Source organism: Monodelphis domestica, chromosome 1 (assembly GCF_027887165.1).
Source record: "Monodelphis domestica isolate mMonDom1 chromosome 1, mMonDom1.pri, whole genome shotgun sequence".
NCBI classification, from domain to species: Eukaryota; Metazoa; Chordata; class Mammalia; order Didelphimorphia; family Didelphidae; genus Monodelphis; species Monodelphis domestica.
Genome location: NC_077227.1, coordinates 519,398,443 through 519,416,500, shown reverse-complemented (window position 1 = coordinate 519,416,500; position 18,058 = coordinate 519,398,443). Strand labels below are relative to the sequence as shown.

The window sequence follows — 18,058 nt, the reverse complement described above, 5'->3', positions numbered from 1 at the left end:
CCTGTCTTTAGAATTTGAAAAATCATGGAGATGTTATAAGGACTCCAGATTCCATGGGGAGAATAAAATGAAAGTCTTGTAAGGGACTGATGAAGTTCAAGGTTTTAGTATTTCACTGAGCCACTCAGTGGAGAGAATTTTCCCTCCATTCAGGGCATCCAAGGTTGCCTTTCTCCATGAAGGGATCCCCTTATAGCCAACCTTTTGAAGGACACCTACAAAGCTCATGTACCTCTGGCATAGCCTTCCGAAGCCCTAGGGCACCTTTAGAGGACTCTCAAGTCAGAGTTGAGTGCAGAAGCAGTCTCCCAGGGTTGTTGGGGGGATCAAATGAGATGGTGGAGCATTTAGCACAGTGCCTGGCACAGAGTGTTAGCTATTATGAACACCTCATAGCTAATAATAATAATAGCTAACACTTATTATATACTTTTATTAACATGTCAATGAGGCAGTTAGGTGGCATAGTAGATAGACTACCAGTCAGGAAGACCTGAGTTCAAATCTAGTTTCAGACTAGTGGGATAATCCTGGACAAGTCACTGAACCCCATTTACCTCAGTTCTTCATCTACAAAATAAGCTGGAGAAGGAAATAGCAAAACACTCCAGTATCTTTGGCAAGAAAACTCTAAGGGGGTTCACAGAGTCAGATATGACTGAAAATGACTGAATAACAATTAACATGTCAGAACTAGAAGGGTCCTTAGAGAATATATTTACAGATGAGGCAAACTGAAGTTCAGCAAGTAAAGTGACTTTCCTAGGGTCGCATAGCTTTTGAGAAGAAGAGCTAGGACTAGAACCCAGGTCTCCTAATGAGCCCAAGCTGATGTCATTTAGCCTCCTGCTTCTAAGTAGGACTACTTCTAAATCATCCATGTCTTTTTTTTTTTTTTTTGGCTCCAAGGCAGAAGAGTGGTAAGGGCTAGGCAATGGGGGTCAAATGACTTGCCCAGGGTCACACAGCTGGGAAGTGTCTGAAGCCAGATTTGAACCTAGGACCTCCCATCTCTAGGCCTGTTTCCCAATCCACTGAGCTACCCAGCTGCCCCCTAAATCATCCATGTCTAATACATTCTTGTCTAAGGGATTGAGGAACTGCAAGTCCCTTAATTAGTAAGGGAATCCCTGAGGCCATCCTTGATGGAGAAAAGAATGTAATTTGAGGCAGATAGATGGAATAGTAAATAGATCACTGGATCTGGAGTCAGGAAGACCCAAGTTCTGACACAGTCTCAGATACTTATTAGTCATATAGTCTTGGGAAAGTCACTTACTTTCAGTTTGCCTCAGTTTCCTCAACTTTAAAATGAGGACAAGAATATCTATTGTTGTGATGAATTATTATGAGAATCAAATGAGATAAAATTTGCAAAGTGCTTGACACAACACTTGGCACATAGTAAAGTCTTAACAAATGTTTATTCCCTCCCTCTCCTCCCCTAGAAGATGAGAGTGACCATACTTCTATATCAAGAAATTGGCTAAAGTTTTACTCTTAGCAAAGAGGCAACAGCCAGTCTCTTCTGTTATTGTTGAAAGTTATAGAGGTGATAAGAAAATTAAGTGAACACAGAATAGCATACATGTCAGACCTTTGGGAAGGGAAAGACTTCAAAACCAAGCAAGACAGAAAGAGTTACAAAATGCAAAATAAATAATCTAGAATACATCAAATTAAAAAGTTTTTGTACAAACAAAACCAATGTAACCAAAATCAGAAGGGTAACAACAAATTGGGAAACAATCTTCATAAAAACCTCTGACAAAGGTTTACTTACTCAAATTTACAAAGAACTAAATCAATTGTACAAAAAATCAAGCCATTCTCCAATGGATAAATGGGTAAGGGACATGAACAGGTAGTTCTCAGCCAAAGAAATAAAAACTATTAATAAGCACATGAAAAAGTGCTCTACATCCCTTATAATCAGAGAGATGCAAATCAAAACAACTCTGAGGTATCACATCACACCTAGCAGATTGGCTAACATGATAGCAAAGGAAAGTAATGAATGCTGGAGGGGATGTGGCAAAGTAGGGACATTAATGCATTGCTGGTGGAGTTGTGAATTGATCCAACCATTCTGGAGGGCAATTTGGAACTATGCCCAAAGGGTGATAAAAGACTGTCTGCCCTTTGATCCAGTCATAGCACTGCTGGGTTTGTACCCCAAAGAGATAATAAGGAAAAAGACTTGTACAAGAATATTCATAGCTGCACTCTTTGTGGTGGCCAAAAATTGGAAAATGAGGGGATGCCCATCAATTGGGGAATGGCTGAACAAATTGTGGTATATGTTGGTGATGGAATACTATTGTGCTAAAAGGAATAATAAAGTGGAGGAATTCCATGGAGAGTGGAACAACCTCCAGGAAGTGATGCAGAACGAAAGGAGCAGAACCAGGAAAGCAATGTACACAGAGACTGATACATTGTGGTACAATCGAAGGTGATGGACTTCTCCATTAGTGGCAATACAATGTCCCTGAACAATCTGCAGGGATCTAAAAAATACTATCCACAAGCAGAGGATAAACTGTGGGAGTAAAAACTCCGATGAAAAGCAACTGCTTGACTACAGGGGATATGACTGAGGAGAGACTCTAAACGAACACTCTAATGCAAATACCAACAACATGGAAATGGGTTCGAATCAAGAACACATATGAAACCCAGTGGAATCGTGGGTCAGCTATGGGAGAGGGAAAGGTTGTGGGAGAGGGGGCGGGGAGGAAAAGAAAATGATCTTTGTTTCCAGTGAATAATGTTTGGAAATGACCAAATAAAATAATGTTTAAAATTTAAAAAATAAAAATAAAAAGGATCTGGAAGTTTTAGTAAAAAAAAAAAGAAAGAAAGAAAGTTATAGAGGTGGTCAATCTATGGTCTCCATCTTGATGAACTGAAAATGGGGACCAACCATTTGTCCAAGGGGGGAGGATCCAGTCCCAGGCCCTCAGACCATTACAACTATCCCAGGACCCTTGGCCTCCTGCCCTTCTCTCTAGCATGTAGTCCATTAAAGAAGGAATCTCTCTTGTCCCCGAGATGGAACAAAATTAGCAAAATCAGTGCTGAATACAGTGCTCCAACATGCTGATGTAGGCACACAGCCCAGGGCCCTAAGCATGGGCATCTCCAACTAGCTTGAGGATTCTACTGGACCTGTGCTTATTAGGTCATGCCCTTTTCTGGCCTTTCTGACCTTTCTTCTTCTTTTTTCCCCATGTTCTCCTGAAAGGAGACACAGGTATTCTCATTTGGAAAGCATTAAATATTAGCTGCTAAGATGATGATGGTGATTATGTGGGGCTGGCATGGGCCCCACAAGGTACTGAAACTGCCATTGGTACCAATCTCCACTGGTCTGTTGTCTTAGGTACATTGAGTAGATATGGTATGAAGACCAAGCAAAAAGACCCCTGCCTTGATTATTCAAATATCTGTCTATGGATTAATTAGAATTTAGACCTTAAGGAGCTCTTTGAGTGGAATGTGCCAGGTAAATGTAGAGTTGCTGAAACTCTGGATTAAACCCTGGGAATATCCATCTACTGGGCACATGAAAAAAGTGGAATGGCCCTCTGAGGAGATGGAAATTCAATATGGTAATTCAGGGACAAAAAAAGGAGAGTGGGCACATTTAGAATGCCAGATAGCATGGAATTACCAGATGCGTAGAGGAGCAAGAGGGAGGAAGAGTCCTAGCATAGAGACTACAGGAGACCAGAGATAACAATGCCTACTTCACAGTGTGCTTAGGCTATTGTCTGGTTTGTTGGAGAGCCCAATGACTACTTTTTTTACTAGAATTCAAATATGGGAATGACCAGATGATAGCTCCCTCTTTTTTGAGTTATCATTACTTTTTTTACATATAACAATAAAATATTTAATCTAACAATAATATATTTGATTTGTTATAAATATGTAATAAGTTATAATAAATATTTTTATATAAGGGAAACAAACTCTCACTTAATTATGTCCAAAACTCTATGGCTCATTCTCTTTTTTTTCTCCTCAATGCCATCCCTCTCTTCTCCCCAAAAAGGCAGGTAATGTGATATAGGATGTGTATATATATTATCATATGAATGCTCATCATGTTGTAAAACAAGATACATATTGCTTACACTAGAGAAAAATTCATGGAGGAAACAGGTATGCTTCTCAATCTGTATTTGGATTCCATCGGGTCCTTCTAAGGTGGTGGATAGCCTTTTCCATCATGAGTCCATTGGATCCTCACCTTGTCAATAATAGTTAAGTCAACTAATTCACAGTTGACCACACATTATTGTTGTGACTATATATGATGTTCTTCTGGTTCTGCTTACTTCACTTTGCAGTACTTCATATAAGTTATTCCAGGCTTTTTTGGCGATCATTCTGTTTGTCATTTCTTGTTCCATTACAATCATATACCACATCTCATTCAGCCATTGCCCAACTGATGAACATCCCTTCAGTTTCCAATTCTTTGCCACCACAAAAAGAGTCCTCTTTTTAATATTCGGGTCTGGCTACCAGATTAAAGAGCTAATTGAGCTCCACTATCTCTCAAAGAATGACAACCCTCTGGGCAAAAATACTATCTAGAATTCTAAACATAAACCAGAGAGCCTATCCATTCCAAAACTCTTGGCTCCCTGCCCTTCTCCTTCCTTCTCCAGCAGGAAATTGCCCTTGAAGAGCAATTAACCCCACCTCAAGAAAAACTCTGTCCTCATTATTGTACCCTCTATCCATTTGATAATCTACATAATTTTAGTCTTCTTCCCTCCCCATACTAATTAGCCAATTATTCAACAAGTATTTATTAAGCACCTATTGTATATCAGTTAGTAGTAGTCTCTCAGAAGCCGAGAATGACGATTGTCTTTGTGAATTATCATCTATTGCTGTCTCTTTGAAGTCCAGCACTAGGGCAGAAGTGCCCACCGGCAAGGAGCTTACATCAACAGAACAGACGAAATGCACATAAGTATATATAAAGCAAATACAAGGCAACTTGTGGAAGACATGAGCAGCTGGTGAAGATGGGAGGAGATGAGGCTCCAGAAAAGTAGTCATAAAGAAGGTAGTATTGGGCTGAGCAAATTAGGGATTCAAGAGGCAGAGGTGAAGGAAAACAAACAAACAAACAAACATTCTTACATGGCCTGGAATGTTGTCCCACCTCCACTCAACCTGCTGCTCTCTCCCTGGCTTCCATTAAGTCCCAGCTAAAATCCTACTTACTAGGGGAAGCTTTTCCTAAGTACTCTTAATTTCATTGCCATCCTTCTGTAATTATTTCCTATTTATCCTGTATATACCTTGCTTTGAATATATTTGTTCACATGTCTCCCCCATTAGATTATAAGTTCTCGGAGGACAGGGGCAGTCTTTTGCCTGTTTTTGTATCCCCCACACTTAATACAGTGCTTAGCACTTAGTAGGTGCTTAATAAATTTTTACTGATTGATTTAATTGATAGGGATGAAGTAATGTGTAAATTACTAGCTGAAAAGGCAAGATGGGACCCAACTTGTAAAGGATTTTGACAGGCAAACAAATGAGTTTATATTTGATTCTGGAGGCAATAGGGAGCCACTAGAGTTTATTGAGCAGGGGATTAACATGATTAGATCTACTGTACACTTAGGGGAATCTGAAAACTGCCTTGGTGGCTTTGAGGAAGATGGATTAGAGAGAGAAGATATTTGAAGCAGGGAGACCAATAGAGAAGCAATTATAATGATATGGGCAAGAGGTGAGAAGGATCCAATTCTGCCAGTTGGCTATGTGAGTGGAGAGAAAGACATATGTGAGATATGTTATAGAAGCATAATGACAAGATTTGACAACTGGTTGAATATTGGGATGAAAGTGAAGAGACAAGGATGACAACAAAGTTCAGAACCTATGGGATTGGAAAAATAGTTGAGTCCTGAGCAGAATGAGTAAAGGGCAGAAGACAGGTGGGTGGAAACAGGAGTGGAGCAAGTAATGAGATTTGTTTTGTACATGTTGAGTTGAAGATGCCTACAGGAAACCCATTTTGAAATGTCCAAAAGACGGTTAATAAATCTAGATTGGAACTCAGGAGAGAAGTTAGAGCTGAATATATAGAGCTGATAATCATCTTACAGAGATAATAATCGAACCCATGGGCACTGCTAGGATCACCAAGAAAGCAAAGATAGAGCCCTCTGGGAATACCCATCGTTAGTGGCTATAATATGTGTAAATGATCAGCAAAGAAAACAAAAGATCAGTCTCACTGGCAAAAGGAGAACCAAGAGAGAGAAGCAGCATGCAAATTCAGAGAGATTATATAGAAGGAAAAATTGTTAAGTATCATCAAATACCATAGAAAAGTCAAGAAGAATGAGAACTGAGAAAAGGACATCAGATTGGGCAATTAAGAGGTCATTTAGCAAATTTGAAGACAGCAGGACTGGAAGGAATCTTGGTGATCGTGAGATCATATATTTAGGCCTGAAAAGGATCTTAGAGGTCACTGAGTCCAATCTTCTCATTCTATAAAGACTGTGAGTTTTCTATAGTCATGCAACTACTGTCTGAAGAGGAATTTGAACTCAAGTCTACTTGCTCTTAGTCCAGTGCCTTATCCAAATTGCCATGCTTCCTCCCAGCATCTAGTCCAATTTTTCCATACTACTGGAGGTAACTGAGGCCCAAGGCAATTAAAGTAAGCATATAATACCACTTCCTATTAAAGCTTCAGCAACTATATTTACATGTTCTGTTCTGACTACCCTTTTTGTTCAGCACACCAAGACTTTTTGTTGTTCAGTCATGTACAACTCTTTGTGGCCCCATTTTGGGCTTTCTTGGCAAAGATACTAGAATGTTACCATTCTCTTCTCTATTTCATTTTACAGAAGAGGACACTGAGGCAAACAGGGTTAAGTGACTTACTCAGGGTCACATAGCTAATAAGTGTCTGAGACCAAATTTGAACCCAGGGAGATGAGTCTTCCTGACTCCAGGACTAGTTATCTATCCACTGCACCACCTAGCTGCCCAAGAAGACCTAAACCAAAAGCATCAATACTAACCAGGTCTTTGATTCCTCCAGATTTTAACTTGTTCTCCCCACCTATGCCTAAACCAGAGCTCTCTTCTCTTGACCTTGCAAAAATGTTAGTACCAATGGATGGACCCAGTTCTCTTAGCCTAGTACACTGTGTGTTTATGTGTATGAGAGAGGAACAGACAGGGAGAAAATAGAAAGGAGGGAAGAAAAGAAAGAGAATGAGAGAGAAGATGGATGGAGAAAAGGAAGGGGAGGAAGGTAGGAAGAGAGAGAGAGAGAGAGAGAGAGAGAGAGAGAGAGAGAGAGAGAGAGAGAGAGAGAGAGAGAGAGAGAGAGAAAGAGAGAGAGAAAGAGAGAGAGAGAGAATGAGAATGAGAATACCCAGAGACAAACCAGCATTCAAGTTATAACCAGCAATGGTACAGTGATATGGAATAGGGCCACAGAGCCCCAGGGTTACAGCTATAGACGGCCATGATCACTACTGGCCTTTTGCAGCCATGGGTAAAGTGACTAGGTCTGAGGCAGAAGATGGGCACAAAATAAAAAGCCTAGCAGAGATAATTGGCTTCATGCTCCCTACAACTGCCTGGGGGGCCCCAAGCCTGTAGTGATTTTAGGTAGCTAACACTGCCTTTATTTTACTGTTTTAATCTTTTTCCAATTAAGGGAGTTAGCAGTGTGGGTACTAAAGCTTAGGTACAGCTTGGATATGGTCATGATTAAGTTTCTGCCCTATGTCCAATTGTATGATACATGCTATGAGTGTAGCCCCTGCCTCAGGGGGAAGAGCTGAGAAATGAAGTAAAAAGAGAACCATGACAAAGCAAAATACTATTATTATTATCATCATCATCATTCTTAGAACAACTCTATCAACAAGGGCAAGATCAGAGGATTTAGAACTAGAAGAAACCTTCTTATTTTACAGATAAGGGAGACCCAAAGGGGTGAAGTCACTTCCACAAGGTCACATAGTTAGTCGGTAAACAGACCCCCATCCCTTCCTTATAGAGCTAGGGTTCCATGGTGGTGAAATACTGACCATAATAATGTCAAGCCTTAGAGATGGGTTTTACTGAATTGGATGGGGTATTTCTCTTCTCTGTCTCTCTCTCTTTCTCTGTCTCTGTCCATCTCTGTCTGTCTGTGTTTCTCTCTGTCTCTCTCTCTGTCCCTCCCTCTTTGTCTCTCTGTCTGTGTCTGACCATCTCTGTCTGTGTTTCTCTCTGTCTCTCTCTCTCTGTCTTTGTCTCCCTGTCTGTATGTTTCTCTCTCTATCTTTGTCTCTGTCTGTCTTTCTCTTTCTCTCTGTGTCTCTCTGTCTCTTCCTCAGGGTTTCTCTCTCTCTCTCTCTCTCTCTCTCTCTCTCTCTCTCTCTCTCTCTCTCTCTCTCTCTCTGTCTCTTCTTTTTGTCTCTCTGTCTGTCTCTCTCTTTGCCTTTGTGGCTCTCCCCTTCTGTCTCTGTCTTTCTGTCTGTCTCTGTCCCTGTCTCTCCTCTTTAACAATATGTTACAAGACATAATTCATTGTGTAGAGGAGAGGGGAGGAACATACTCAGAAATGAATGTGATGTGAAACAAAAATAGAGCATTAAAAATGTTGAGTAGCTAAGCCAGAATTTAGACCTACCACTTTATGATTCTCAAACAAATGCTTTGCTCCATTACAACGGGATGCCTTTTTCTTCTAATATAAACTGTGCCTTTAACCTCTGACGAAAACACTGGATAAAGGAAGCGGGTGGGGATGGTCAAAGAAGGCTTCTTGGAGGAGCTGATATTGGGCTCCGGGATGGGCATCCAAGGTGCCTACAAGGAGAGACAGTGGAGAATACAGACTAAGCAGAAGAACGGAGAAACCTGGCTGTGCGCAGGGCTCCCCCTGGTGGTGTCACATGAGAACTCTCCTCTTCCACAAGAGAATCGGAAGGGGGAAGGACGTCCATTGACCGATTCTCCTTTTCTGTCTTGTGTTACAGTTCAATGGCTGTTCACCACATGCGGGGCCAGCGGGCCCCAAGGACCCACGCAGACCCAGTGCAACAACGCCTACAGGAATTCCAACCTAAGCGTGGTAGTGGGCAGCGAAGGAGTCCTGAAGGGAGTGCAGATCTGGAGAGTACCAGCCACCGACACATACAGGTGTGTGTGCGCTGCGGAGTAAGAAAGGCTAATTACTGCAGTTCTGGATGGGATAGAGGAAGAGGGATGGCGCACCCTGGGCACTGCCGGCCTTTTCTGGTTGGAATCTGAGGGTCTTTTTGCATGGAGAGACATTGGAGTCTTCTATAAGCACCTACTGTCTGCAGAGCACTGAGCTAGGTACAGTGGAAAGATGGACTCCTTAGTGCCAACAGCCCACGAGGGGAAGAGTAGTACCAAACCAGCGATAAAGAGAATAGTTCATTTATGTAAGCCTTTCTGCTTTAGAGAGGACTTTACTCACCACCTGGGATATCTAAGAACTGTTATACCCATTTTCCAGGTCAGAACTGAAGGCTCAAAGGGGATGTCAGGGTTACAGGATTACCTTGTGGTGGAGACACCCCATCCCACCTACCCTCCCCACTCCAAGTCCAATATCCTCTTAGAGATCCTTAATAAATCCACTATACCCCAGTGTTTCTCCTACAACATGCATGTGGAGACATACATATCTACTACATGTATATATGGGAAATCCATTTTTTTTTTTTGTGAAACTCTTTATGTGGAAATCCCATCCACTGGTACAGCTGGGCAGTTATTCTGTAAATTATAGCCTTAGAGAGTAGCCAAGGACAATGAGAGCTTAATACCCAGCCAGTATGTATCAGAGGCAGGACCTGAACTATAGCTAACATTTATATAGTCCTTATTTTGTGCCAGGCACTCTACTGAGTGTTTTATCATTATTTCATCTGATCCTCCCAACAAATCTAGGGAGAAGGTGCTATATTGTTCCCCACTTTACAGATTGAGGAGACTGAAGCCAACAAAGGTTAAGTGACTTACCCAGGGTCACACAGCCAGGAAGTACATGAAGCTGGATTTAAATTCACATCTTCCTGACTCCATCCCCAGGGCTCTAACTCACTATACCATATAACTGCCCTTCTTGTCTTCAAAACTGGACTTCTTTCCAAGATGTCATATTGACTTTCAACATATAATTCATAATATAATGATGATAATAGTTGGTTGTTTTTGCTTTAACAACAATGCTTCCAACCCACCAGGAGGTACAGGCTCTTCATTCATTCGTAGTGTTAGATGAAATACCTACTCTTTGAGGAGGACTGTGAGAGAGTCCTGGGTAGGATACAAAAATAATTAAGACATGGTTGCATGGTTCCTGCTCTCGTAGAATGTACAGTGTAGCAAGGAGACCCAAATATGCATGACTGTACAATATTTATACAGTAACTATCAACCTTTCCAAAAGGGAGCATGCAAAAGCAAGCAAGAATCTCATTTAAGCTCCTAAATCAAGATGACTGCTTTGTGAGGTCTGGAGAGAGAAAGACCATTTTTGACTAAGAACGAGGGGTGATAGAGAGCAGGGGAGGCTTCATAGAAGAGGTGGCATTTGAGTTAGTCCCTTGAATGATGAGTAGAGAATATCAAAATGTAGAAATGAGGGGAAAGGATGAAAGCATTCCAGGGCAAGAAATTATATACACAGAAGTTTAGATCATAGATGTCAAGCTCCAAGGAACCCGAGGGGCCAAAAAATCCAACTCCTTCATTTAACAGATGAGGAAAGAAACACACACACACTGTTAAATGACTTCTCCAACATCATAAAGGTAGTAAATCTCAAAAGTAGATTTGGAATCCAAGACTTCTGACTCCACAGCCAGGGACCATTTCAGTGGACTTCAGTCCACTGGTAACCCAGTTATGTCCATGACCCCGTTCAGAGTTTTCTTGGCAAAGACACTGGAGTGGTTTGCCATTTCCCTCTCCAGCTCATTTTACAGATGAGGAAACTGAGTCTAACAGGATACATTACTTAACCAAAGTCACCAGAATTGAACTCAAGTCCTCTGGAGTCCAGACCCAGCACTCTATCCATTGCACCACCTAGCTGCCCAGCATGTTCTATGTAACAACGTAGGATATTCTAGTCATTGCATTTAGCAGCAGGTCACAAATACACAAGTAAAAAGGAAAAATAGTCCCTGCCTTCAAGGAGCTTACATTCAAGTTGTTCTGCCCAGTATGCCAGTCTCTGCCTCCCACTGGACTTTCCCTGAACCTGCCAACCCAGCTTCCTGCTGTCCTCTCTTATCTGATCCCCCACTCTGCTTCAGTTATAAGAGCATATGAACACACCTCAGTCATCAGTTTTGCTGTACTCCCTTCTCCCAACCTCTTCCCCCTAGCTTGATCGGCATTGCAGATTGGGCCAAGGTACCAGGGTCGACCTCTAGCTTTGCCGGTGCTTACTGAAAGTGTACCAGGAATGGGCATGCAGCTGAACTCTGGCTGAACAAGTGCTCCATCAACCCTGTTACAGAGGGAATCCGATATTTATTATTTTTACTTTATCGACAAAGGCAACAACACCTTCAGGGTGGCATATCTGTACTCTGTGGAGAGTAAGTAGATCAGTGAAATATAGATTAGGTACCCAATACGCAATAGAGACCTGGTGTTTGATAAACCCAAAGATCCAAGCTTCTGGGACAAGAACCCACGATTTGACAAAAACTGCTAGGAAAACTGGAAAACAGTTTGGTAGGAGTTGGTATAGTCCAACGTTTCACACCGTCTAACTCAGATTAGGTAATGTGGAAAGAATGTTAAGACTTGAGGGCCAGCCTCTGACACCAGCCTGTGTGTATTTGGGCAAGTTATTTAACTTCCTTGGGGTTTGGCTTTCTTGTTTGTACAATGAAGAGGTTGGACTAGAGGGTCTCTAAGGCTCCTTAGAGTTCTAATCTAAATCTGTGATCCAGTAAGCTGAATAGTCACTCCAATAAGTTGAATAGGAACTACAGAGAACAGTTGGCAATTCAATTCAATCATATTGAACATATTGAACTTATTGAACAAATCAAAAATCATTTGCTAAGCGCATGCTATGTGCAAAGCACTGTGCCGAATTCCAGAGATGGGAATAAAAATTCAGGACAGTCCCTAGTCTCAAGGAATTCATATTCTAAAAGAGAGATGATGCCTTAGAATGTGAGCGTCTCCAGAGTAGGAAATGTCCTGCTTTATCATTTCAGCTGAAAGTCAGATGGGAAAGGCCAAAAAGCCTTAGGGCACAGTGGCCAAGCACATAGTACTACATCTTCTTTAAAATCGTTTTCACTAACAAAACCATAGCTATTTCTAATGCTAAACAATTAGGGGTGCCAAGAACTCTGGAGCTGAGAACTTTCTTTTTCTAGGTCTTTGGTAGCTGTGGCTGCTGAGGAGTTTGGGAGCTGCATTAGAGATAGTTTTCTGGTCACATCTCCAGGAGGGTTGTACCCTTCAACAATGGCTGAGGGGATGGGAATCCATTTAGAAGTAGGGCCAGTTGGGTAGTGGAGCCCCCTAGAACACACTGCTTCCTTTATCTGAAGTAGATAGCAGGGTACTTGCTTCATGTAGACTGCTGGGACTTACTTGCCCCAGTGGTGGTGGCGGGTCTTCATTTAGTTGTGGTAGTACAGATTACAGGCCCCTTCTCTGAAGAATTTGCTTCCTTGAAAGTGGTGGCTACCGAGGCCAAACTGGTGCCATGATGGGACAGGGTGCAGGGGATTTAAGTCAGTTTTTTCGACTCTACAAGAAATACAGAGATGATTAAGACAAGTCCTTACCCTTTAAAAAAAAAAAGAGCTTTACAATCTTTCAAGAGAGAAATTGAAAGCATACTGAGTCCTAAAGCAGAGCCTATGTTCAGATTTCACTTCTGATACTGCTTAGGTAACCTTAAGCAAAAATTATCTACCTTCCATGAGCCACCAACGGTCAAATATTCATTTGTATTTAGACTCATTGGTAAAATAAAGGGTTAAACTTGCTGGCATTTGAAATCCTCTTTTGCTCTAGGTTTCTGATCCTAAAGTATTTCACCTCCCTGTGTCTCCATTTTCCTTTCTGTAAAATGAGGGGGTTGGACTGAATATTAAATTTGTCTTTCTATCCTTGCAACAAGGAGCAATAGAGCACAGGGCTGAGTAATTCCACTCCCCTCCCTCACTCTAGTCATTTAAGTCCTCTGGGAAAAAAAAGGATGAGGGAAGTAGTTTTGTTTGTTTTGTTTTTTCTCTGCTAAATGTTTTCATGGCAGAGCTGCCCCACCCTTGGGACCAAAGGATAAGTGCATTTATAGGGCTGCTATTGCTGGAGTGAGTGCTTTTAGGAAGGCATTCTATATGGGAGTGCAGTAATGAAGTTTGGTTGCAATTAAGTTAGTAACCCAAATGACACCAGGCCCTCTCATGGGAATCGTGTTCTGAAGACAGTATTTGCATTGGCCTGGCCCTTGGCTACCAACAAATCCTCCTGTGCTTGCCATTCCAACCCTCCCTCCTTCCCCCTTCCCGGATGAGAAAGCCCAAGCCTTGTGGAGCAGCCTGGTGGGCCCAGGAGGAGAAGGGGGAAGGAAGAGAGTGGTTGGCCCTCAGTACACACCCACTAGGTATGCAGCAGGGCATATGTACTTAGGGACCCTTTAGGAAGTCATTCTGTAACCTGGAGAAAGCTGGGAGAGGATAACAAATTCCTAGAGTGATATTGACAGACCACCTTTGGTCCATTCTCTCTTAAAAAGGGAATTCAATTTGGTTTAATTCAGTAAGCAGTTGTTAAGCATTTGCTATATGATGCGGTAGATAAAGGACAGGTCTTAGAATCAGGAAGACCTGAATTGTGCCTCAGATACTTACTAGCCTAACATATTTTAGCCTTAGTTGCCCCCTCTATAAAACAAAGGAGTTGAACTTACTCATTAATGGAAAGCATTTATCTAGCACTTTCATTTTTGAAAACCCTAATTCTGTTTCTATTACTTCACACGATCCTCACAATAACCCTGGAAGATAGGTGCTGTTGTTATCCCCATTTTGCAAATGAGGAAACTGAGACTGAAAAAGCTTAATTTACTAGCACAGGGTTGTAATGCTGGCAAGTGTCTAAGGCTAGGCTTGAACTCATGTCTTCCTTACTCTGAGTCTAGAGCTCTATCCACTGTTCCCCTTGGCTCCCTGAATCCCTTCTAGCTCTAAATCTATGATCCTATGTGCCCAGTGCTAGAGAGACCAAGCCAAAAATGACCTCGAAAGAGAGAACTATCTACAAGCTGAAAGTGGACATGAGTCCTCTATTTGGTCACTCCAACAAAAAGATGTATGACATTCCTGCTACATGCCAGGCTTTGTGCTAACCATTGGGGTACAAAGACAAAAATGAAACAATTGGTACTTTCCAAGACTTACACAAGCACTCAGAACCCTGTAGAGAGTTATCAGTCAATCCACAAGGCTTCATCAAGCACCTACTAATAAGTCATCATCCAGCCTATTTCCCATTCCAGCCTCATGGAAGAGAGAAGGCAATGATACAACCACAAAAGCCACAAAGGAAAGAAAACTATACATCTCATTCTCCTGGGGGAGGGGGAGGGTTGGAATGGAGTGAAGCCAAATAGCTCACTCTCCCTAAAAACCTACAGAGCCTCCCCTCTGTGGTTAACCCATCCTCTAATCAGTAGGGAGGTGGACTTAATGGACTGATAATAAACCCAAGCAATTGGTACTCTCTAACCTGTACCAGCTGAGCACCTATACACCCCCAAGACTGTACTTATCCACATAGTAGAAAGGCATTTTTTCTGACAAAGACCATATTCAAATGTAAACCTTTCTTTCAGACTGGGGTTCATTCATTGGGCTCTCCGGTTAGAAGTGATTTCCACCAGGTTCCTTGTTTTTCTTCCTTCTTGACCACAACTAGGGCATTCAGGAAGCAGTGGGAGAACAGGGATTCCATTTCCCCAGGAATGTCCTTGGAAGGGAGTATTGTTTTAAGAATGACTAGTGTGGACTTCTGGGCCACAGAGTAGAAGGAAATTCATGACTCTCCCTACTACCAATCACAACAAAGCATCTCAAAAGGACAAAAATCAAAATCAGATGAGTGAAGGGGCTCTGCCGTGGGGTGCAGCTTTGAAGGTAAGCAGGGTTTAGACATTTCCATGTATAGGGAGGTAAAATTACACCTACCAAAGCATGAACTGTTCACACACACACACACACACACACACACACACACACCACACACACCACTTACACACCACTTACACCACTTACCTCACCAGAGCCACAGCAAGGTCCAGGGTAATCTCCATCCTTGGTGGCTGGCTAAGGGCACCATAATCTTACCCCTGAAAAGAGTGCAAAACCTTGACAGTGAGACTTAGGACACACAGCTGAGGAGTGTAGAGCAGGGAGTGGAGATAGTGCAGAGACAGACTGCCCACAGCAAAAGCCATGGAAACTGGAAAAATAACCTCAGCTCAAAAACTGCTCTGTAGCACACTGCACTTAGAGCCTCCTGCCATCCTCACTCAAACTTCTGCCTGAGAAAGGAAGATAAAACTAATACAGCAATGGCCACCAACACCCAAGAACTACAATCCGTAAGTACCAAGAGAAATAAGATGCAACAGAGAGAACCTCTGACATCGGATAACTTCTATGGAGAAAAGGAGCAGAGTACAAAGGTGACAGCCAAGAGTGACAAACAAGCAAACACATCCAAACTTTCAAAAAAAATGGAAATTGGTCATAAGCCCTCAGGGAACTCAAAATGGAGTTCAAGAACTAAGTAAAAAAGATAGAAGAAATTTAGGAAGAATAATAAATAATGGTAAATAGAAATGTAAGTAACTAAAAAAAGAAAATAACAGCTTAAAAGAGAGAATCTCCCACTTGGAAAAAGAAACACAGAAATCACATGAAGTAATAAGCAAATTGGAGGCCAAAATTGACCTGCTAGAAGCCATGAAAAGCAGGTTAGACCAAACCGAAAAGGAAAATCAAAAGATCATAGCTGAAAACCAGTGTTTAAAGACTAGAATTAGCAAGTAGAAGCTAATAACCTTACAAGACAGCAAGAATTAATAAAGCAAAATCAAAAGAATGAAAAAATAGAAGGAAACATGAAATATCTCATTGAAAAAACAACTGACATGGAAAACAGGTCTAGGAGAGACAATTTGAGATCATTGGTCTACCTGAAAACCTGGAAATATACAAAAAACCTTGACATCATATTACAAGAAATTATCCAAGAAAACTTCCCTGATATTCTTGAACAAGAGGGCAAAAATAGACATTGAAAGAGCCCACAGATCACTCTCTACATTAAATCCTCAAAAGACAACCCCCAGGAATGTAATTGCCAAATTCAAAAGCTTCCAAGCCAAAGAGAAAATATTGTGAGAAGCCAGAAAGAGACAATTCAGATTTCAAGGAGCTCCAGTCAGGATTATGCAGGATCTGGCAGCTTCCACACTAAAGAACTGCAAGGCTTGGAATATGATGTTCAAAAAGGAAAGAAAATTGGGTCTACAACCAAGAATCACCTACCCATCAAAACTGACTACATACTTCCAAGGGAAAGTGTGAGCATTTAACAAAATAGAAGATTTCCAAGTATTCCTAAAGAAAAGACCAGATCTAAATGGAAAATTTGATGTCTAAATACAAAATTCAAGAGAAACATGAAAAGGTAAACAAGAAAGAGGGGGGAAATTTAAAGGGCTTCAGTAAAGTCAAATTGTTTATATTCCTATATTGAAAACTGATATTTGTAACTCTCAAATTTGTCTTCACTATCATAGTAGATAGAAGAATTATTCATAGGTAGAGGTTGGGATACTAAGTGGTTTAAGATGATATGTGAAAAAGGGAGGGGAGGAATAGAAGATGGCACCAAAAGGAATTTGAAGGAAGAAGAAAAATAGGATAAATTATACCACATAAAGAGATGCATGGGAGGGGGAGAGGAAGAAAACTATTATAAGAAGGAGAGGAAGAGTGTGCTAATAAGTAATACTTAAACATACTCTCAGTGGAATCAGTTCTGAGAGGGAAGAGCATCTAGATCCATTGGGGTATAGAATTCTATATTACCCTATACAGGGTAAGTTGAAAGGGAATACAAGGAAGTTAATAGGGGAAATCCAAGGGGGGGGGGTAACAGGGGGGGAGTACCAAAAGTGAGGGAAAGAGAGGGGGAAGGGAATTTAATAGACCTTAAAGAAAAACAAGAGGGGAATAAGAAGGGAGGAGGTCAGAAAGGAATTAAAATAAGGGTGAGAATAGGGAGACTGATTAAAAGAATGAGTAGTATATGTCCACCTTCAGAGAAGGAGCTGATGGATCAAAATAACCCATATGTAGTTTTACATATGCATATATCTTTTTGTTGAATGATGCCTCCTCTAGTGTGGGGAAGGTTGGGAGAGTAGGAAATATCAAATGATTTTTTTAAAAGAAAGAAGAATGGAGGTACTATGCACCCCCTCACCCATTGCTCCTAGTTTTTCTCTCTGCCACTTCCTATATCAAAACCCACATTTAAGGTTTCCAGAGTTTTTCCTTACATCATCCCTGCGAGGTAGATTGTGCTAATATGATGCTATCTTGGAAGTCATGGAATCTTGGAACTGGCAGGGTCCTCAGAGGTCATCCAGCACAATCTATCCCTTAAAAATGATCACAACAATAACATTCTTCATATGTAGTCATCCTGCTTTTGTTTGAAGTTCCCTTTATTTGAAGGGAGAATACACTCTTTTCCTAGTGCCTTCTCTCTTATCTCCAGTGAATCCTGCATCTATCTGGCTGATACATTATTATTTACATGTCACTTCCCCCATAAACTAGATGTTTCTTGAGGACAGAAATTGTCTTTGGCCTTTCTTTAAATCCCCAGCACCTAAAACATGATGATGGTTGACTAACCAAATCATCTTATTTGTAGAACTAGCTATCCTAGGTGTGCCTTCTGTAGA

General features: G+C 41.4%; 1 protein-coding gene across 1 annotated transcript in view; it reads left to right on the top strand.

Annotated features, from left to right (window-relative positions):
* The window catches only part of ALK (ALK receptor tyrosine kinase), a 1,130,668-nt gene that overhangs the window by 1,024,087 nt on the left and 88,523 nt on the right, over positions 1 to 18,058 (top strand). Inside the window, exon 14 of the mRNA XM_007476029.2 lies at positions 9,036 to 9,198. Coding sequence (XP_007476091.1) covers positions 9,036 to 9,198 — 163 coding nt within the window. The remainder of the gene's footprint in view (positions 1 to 9,035; positions 9,199 to 18,058) is intronic.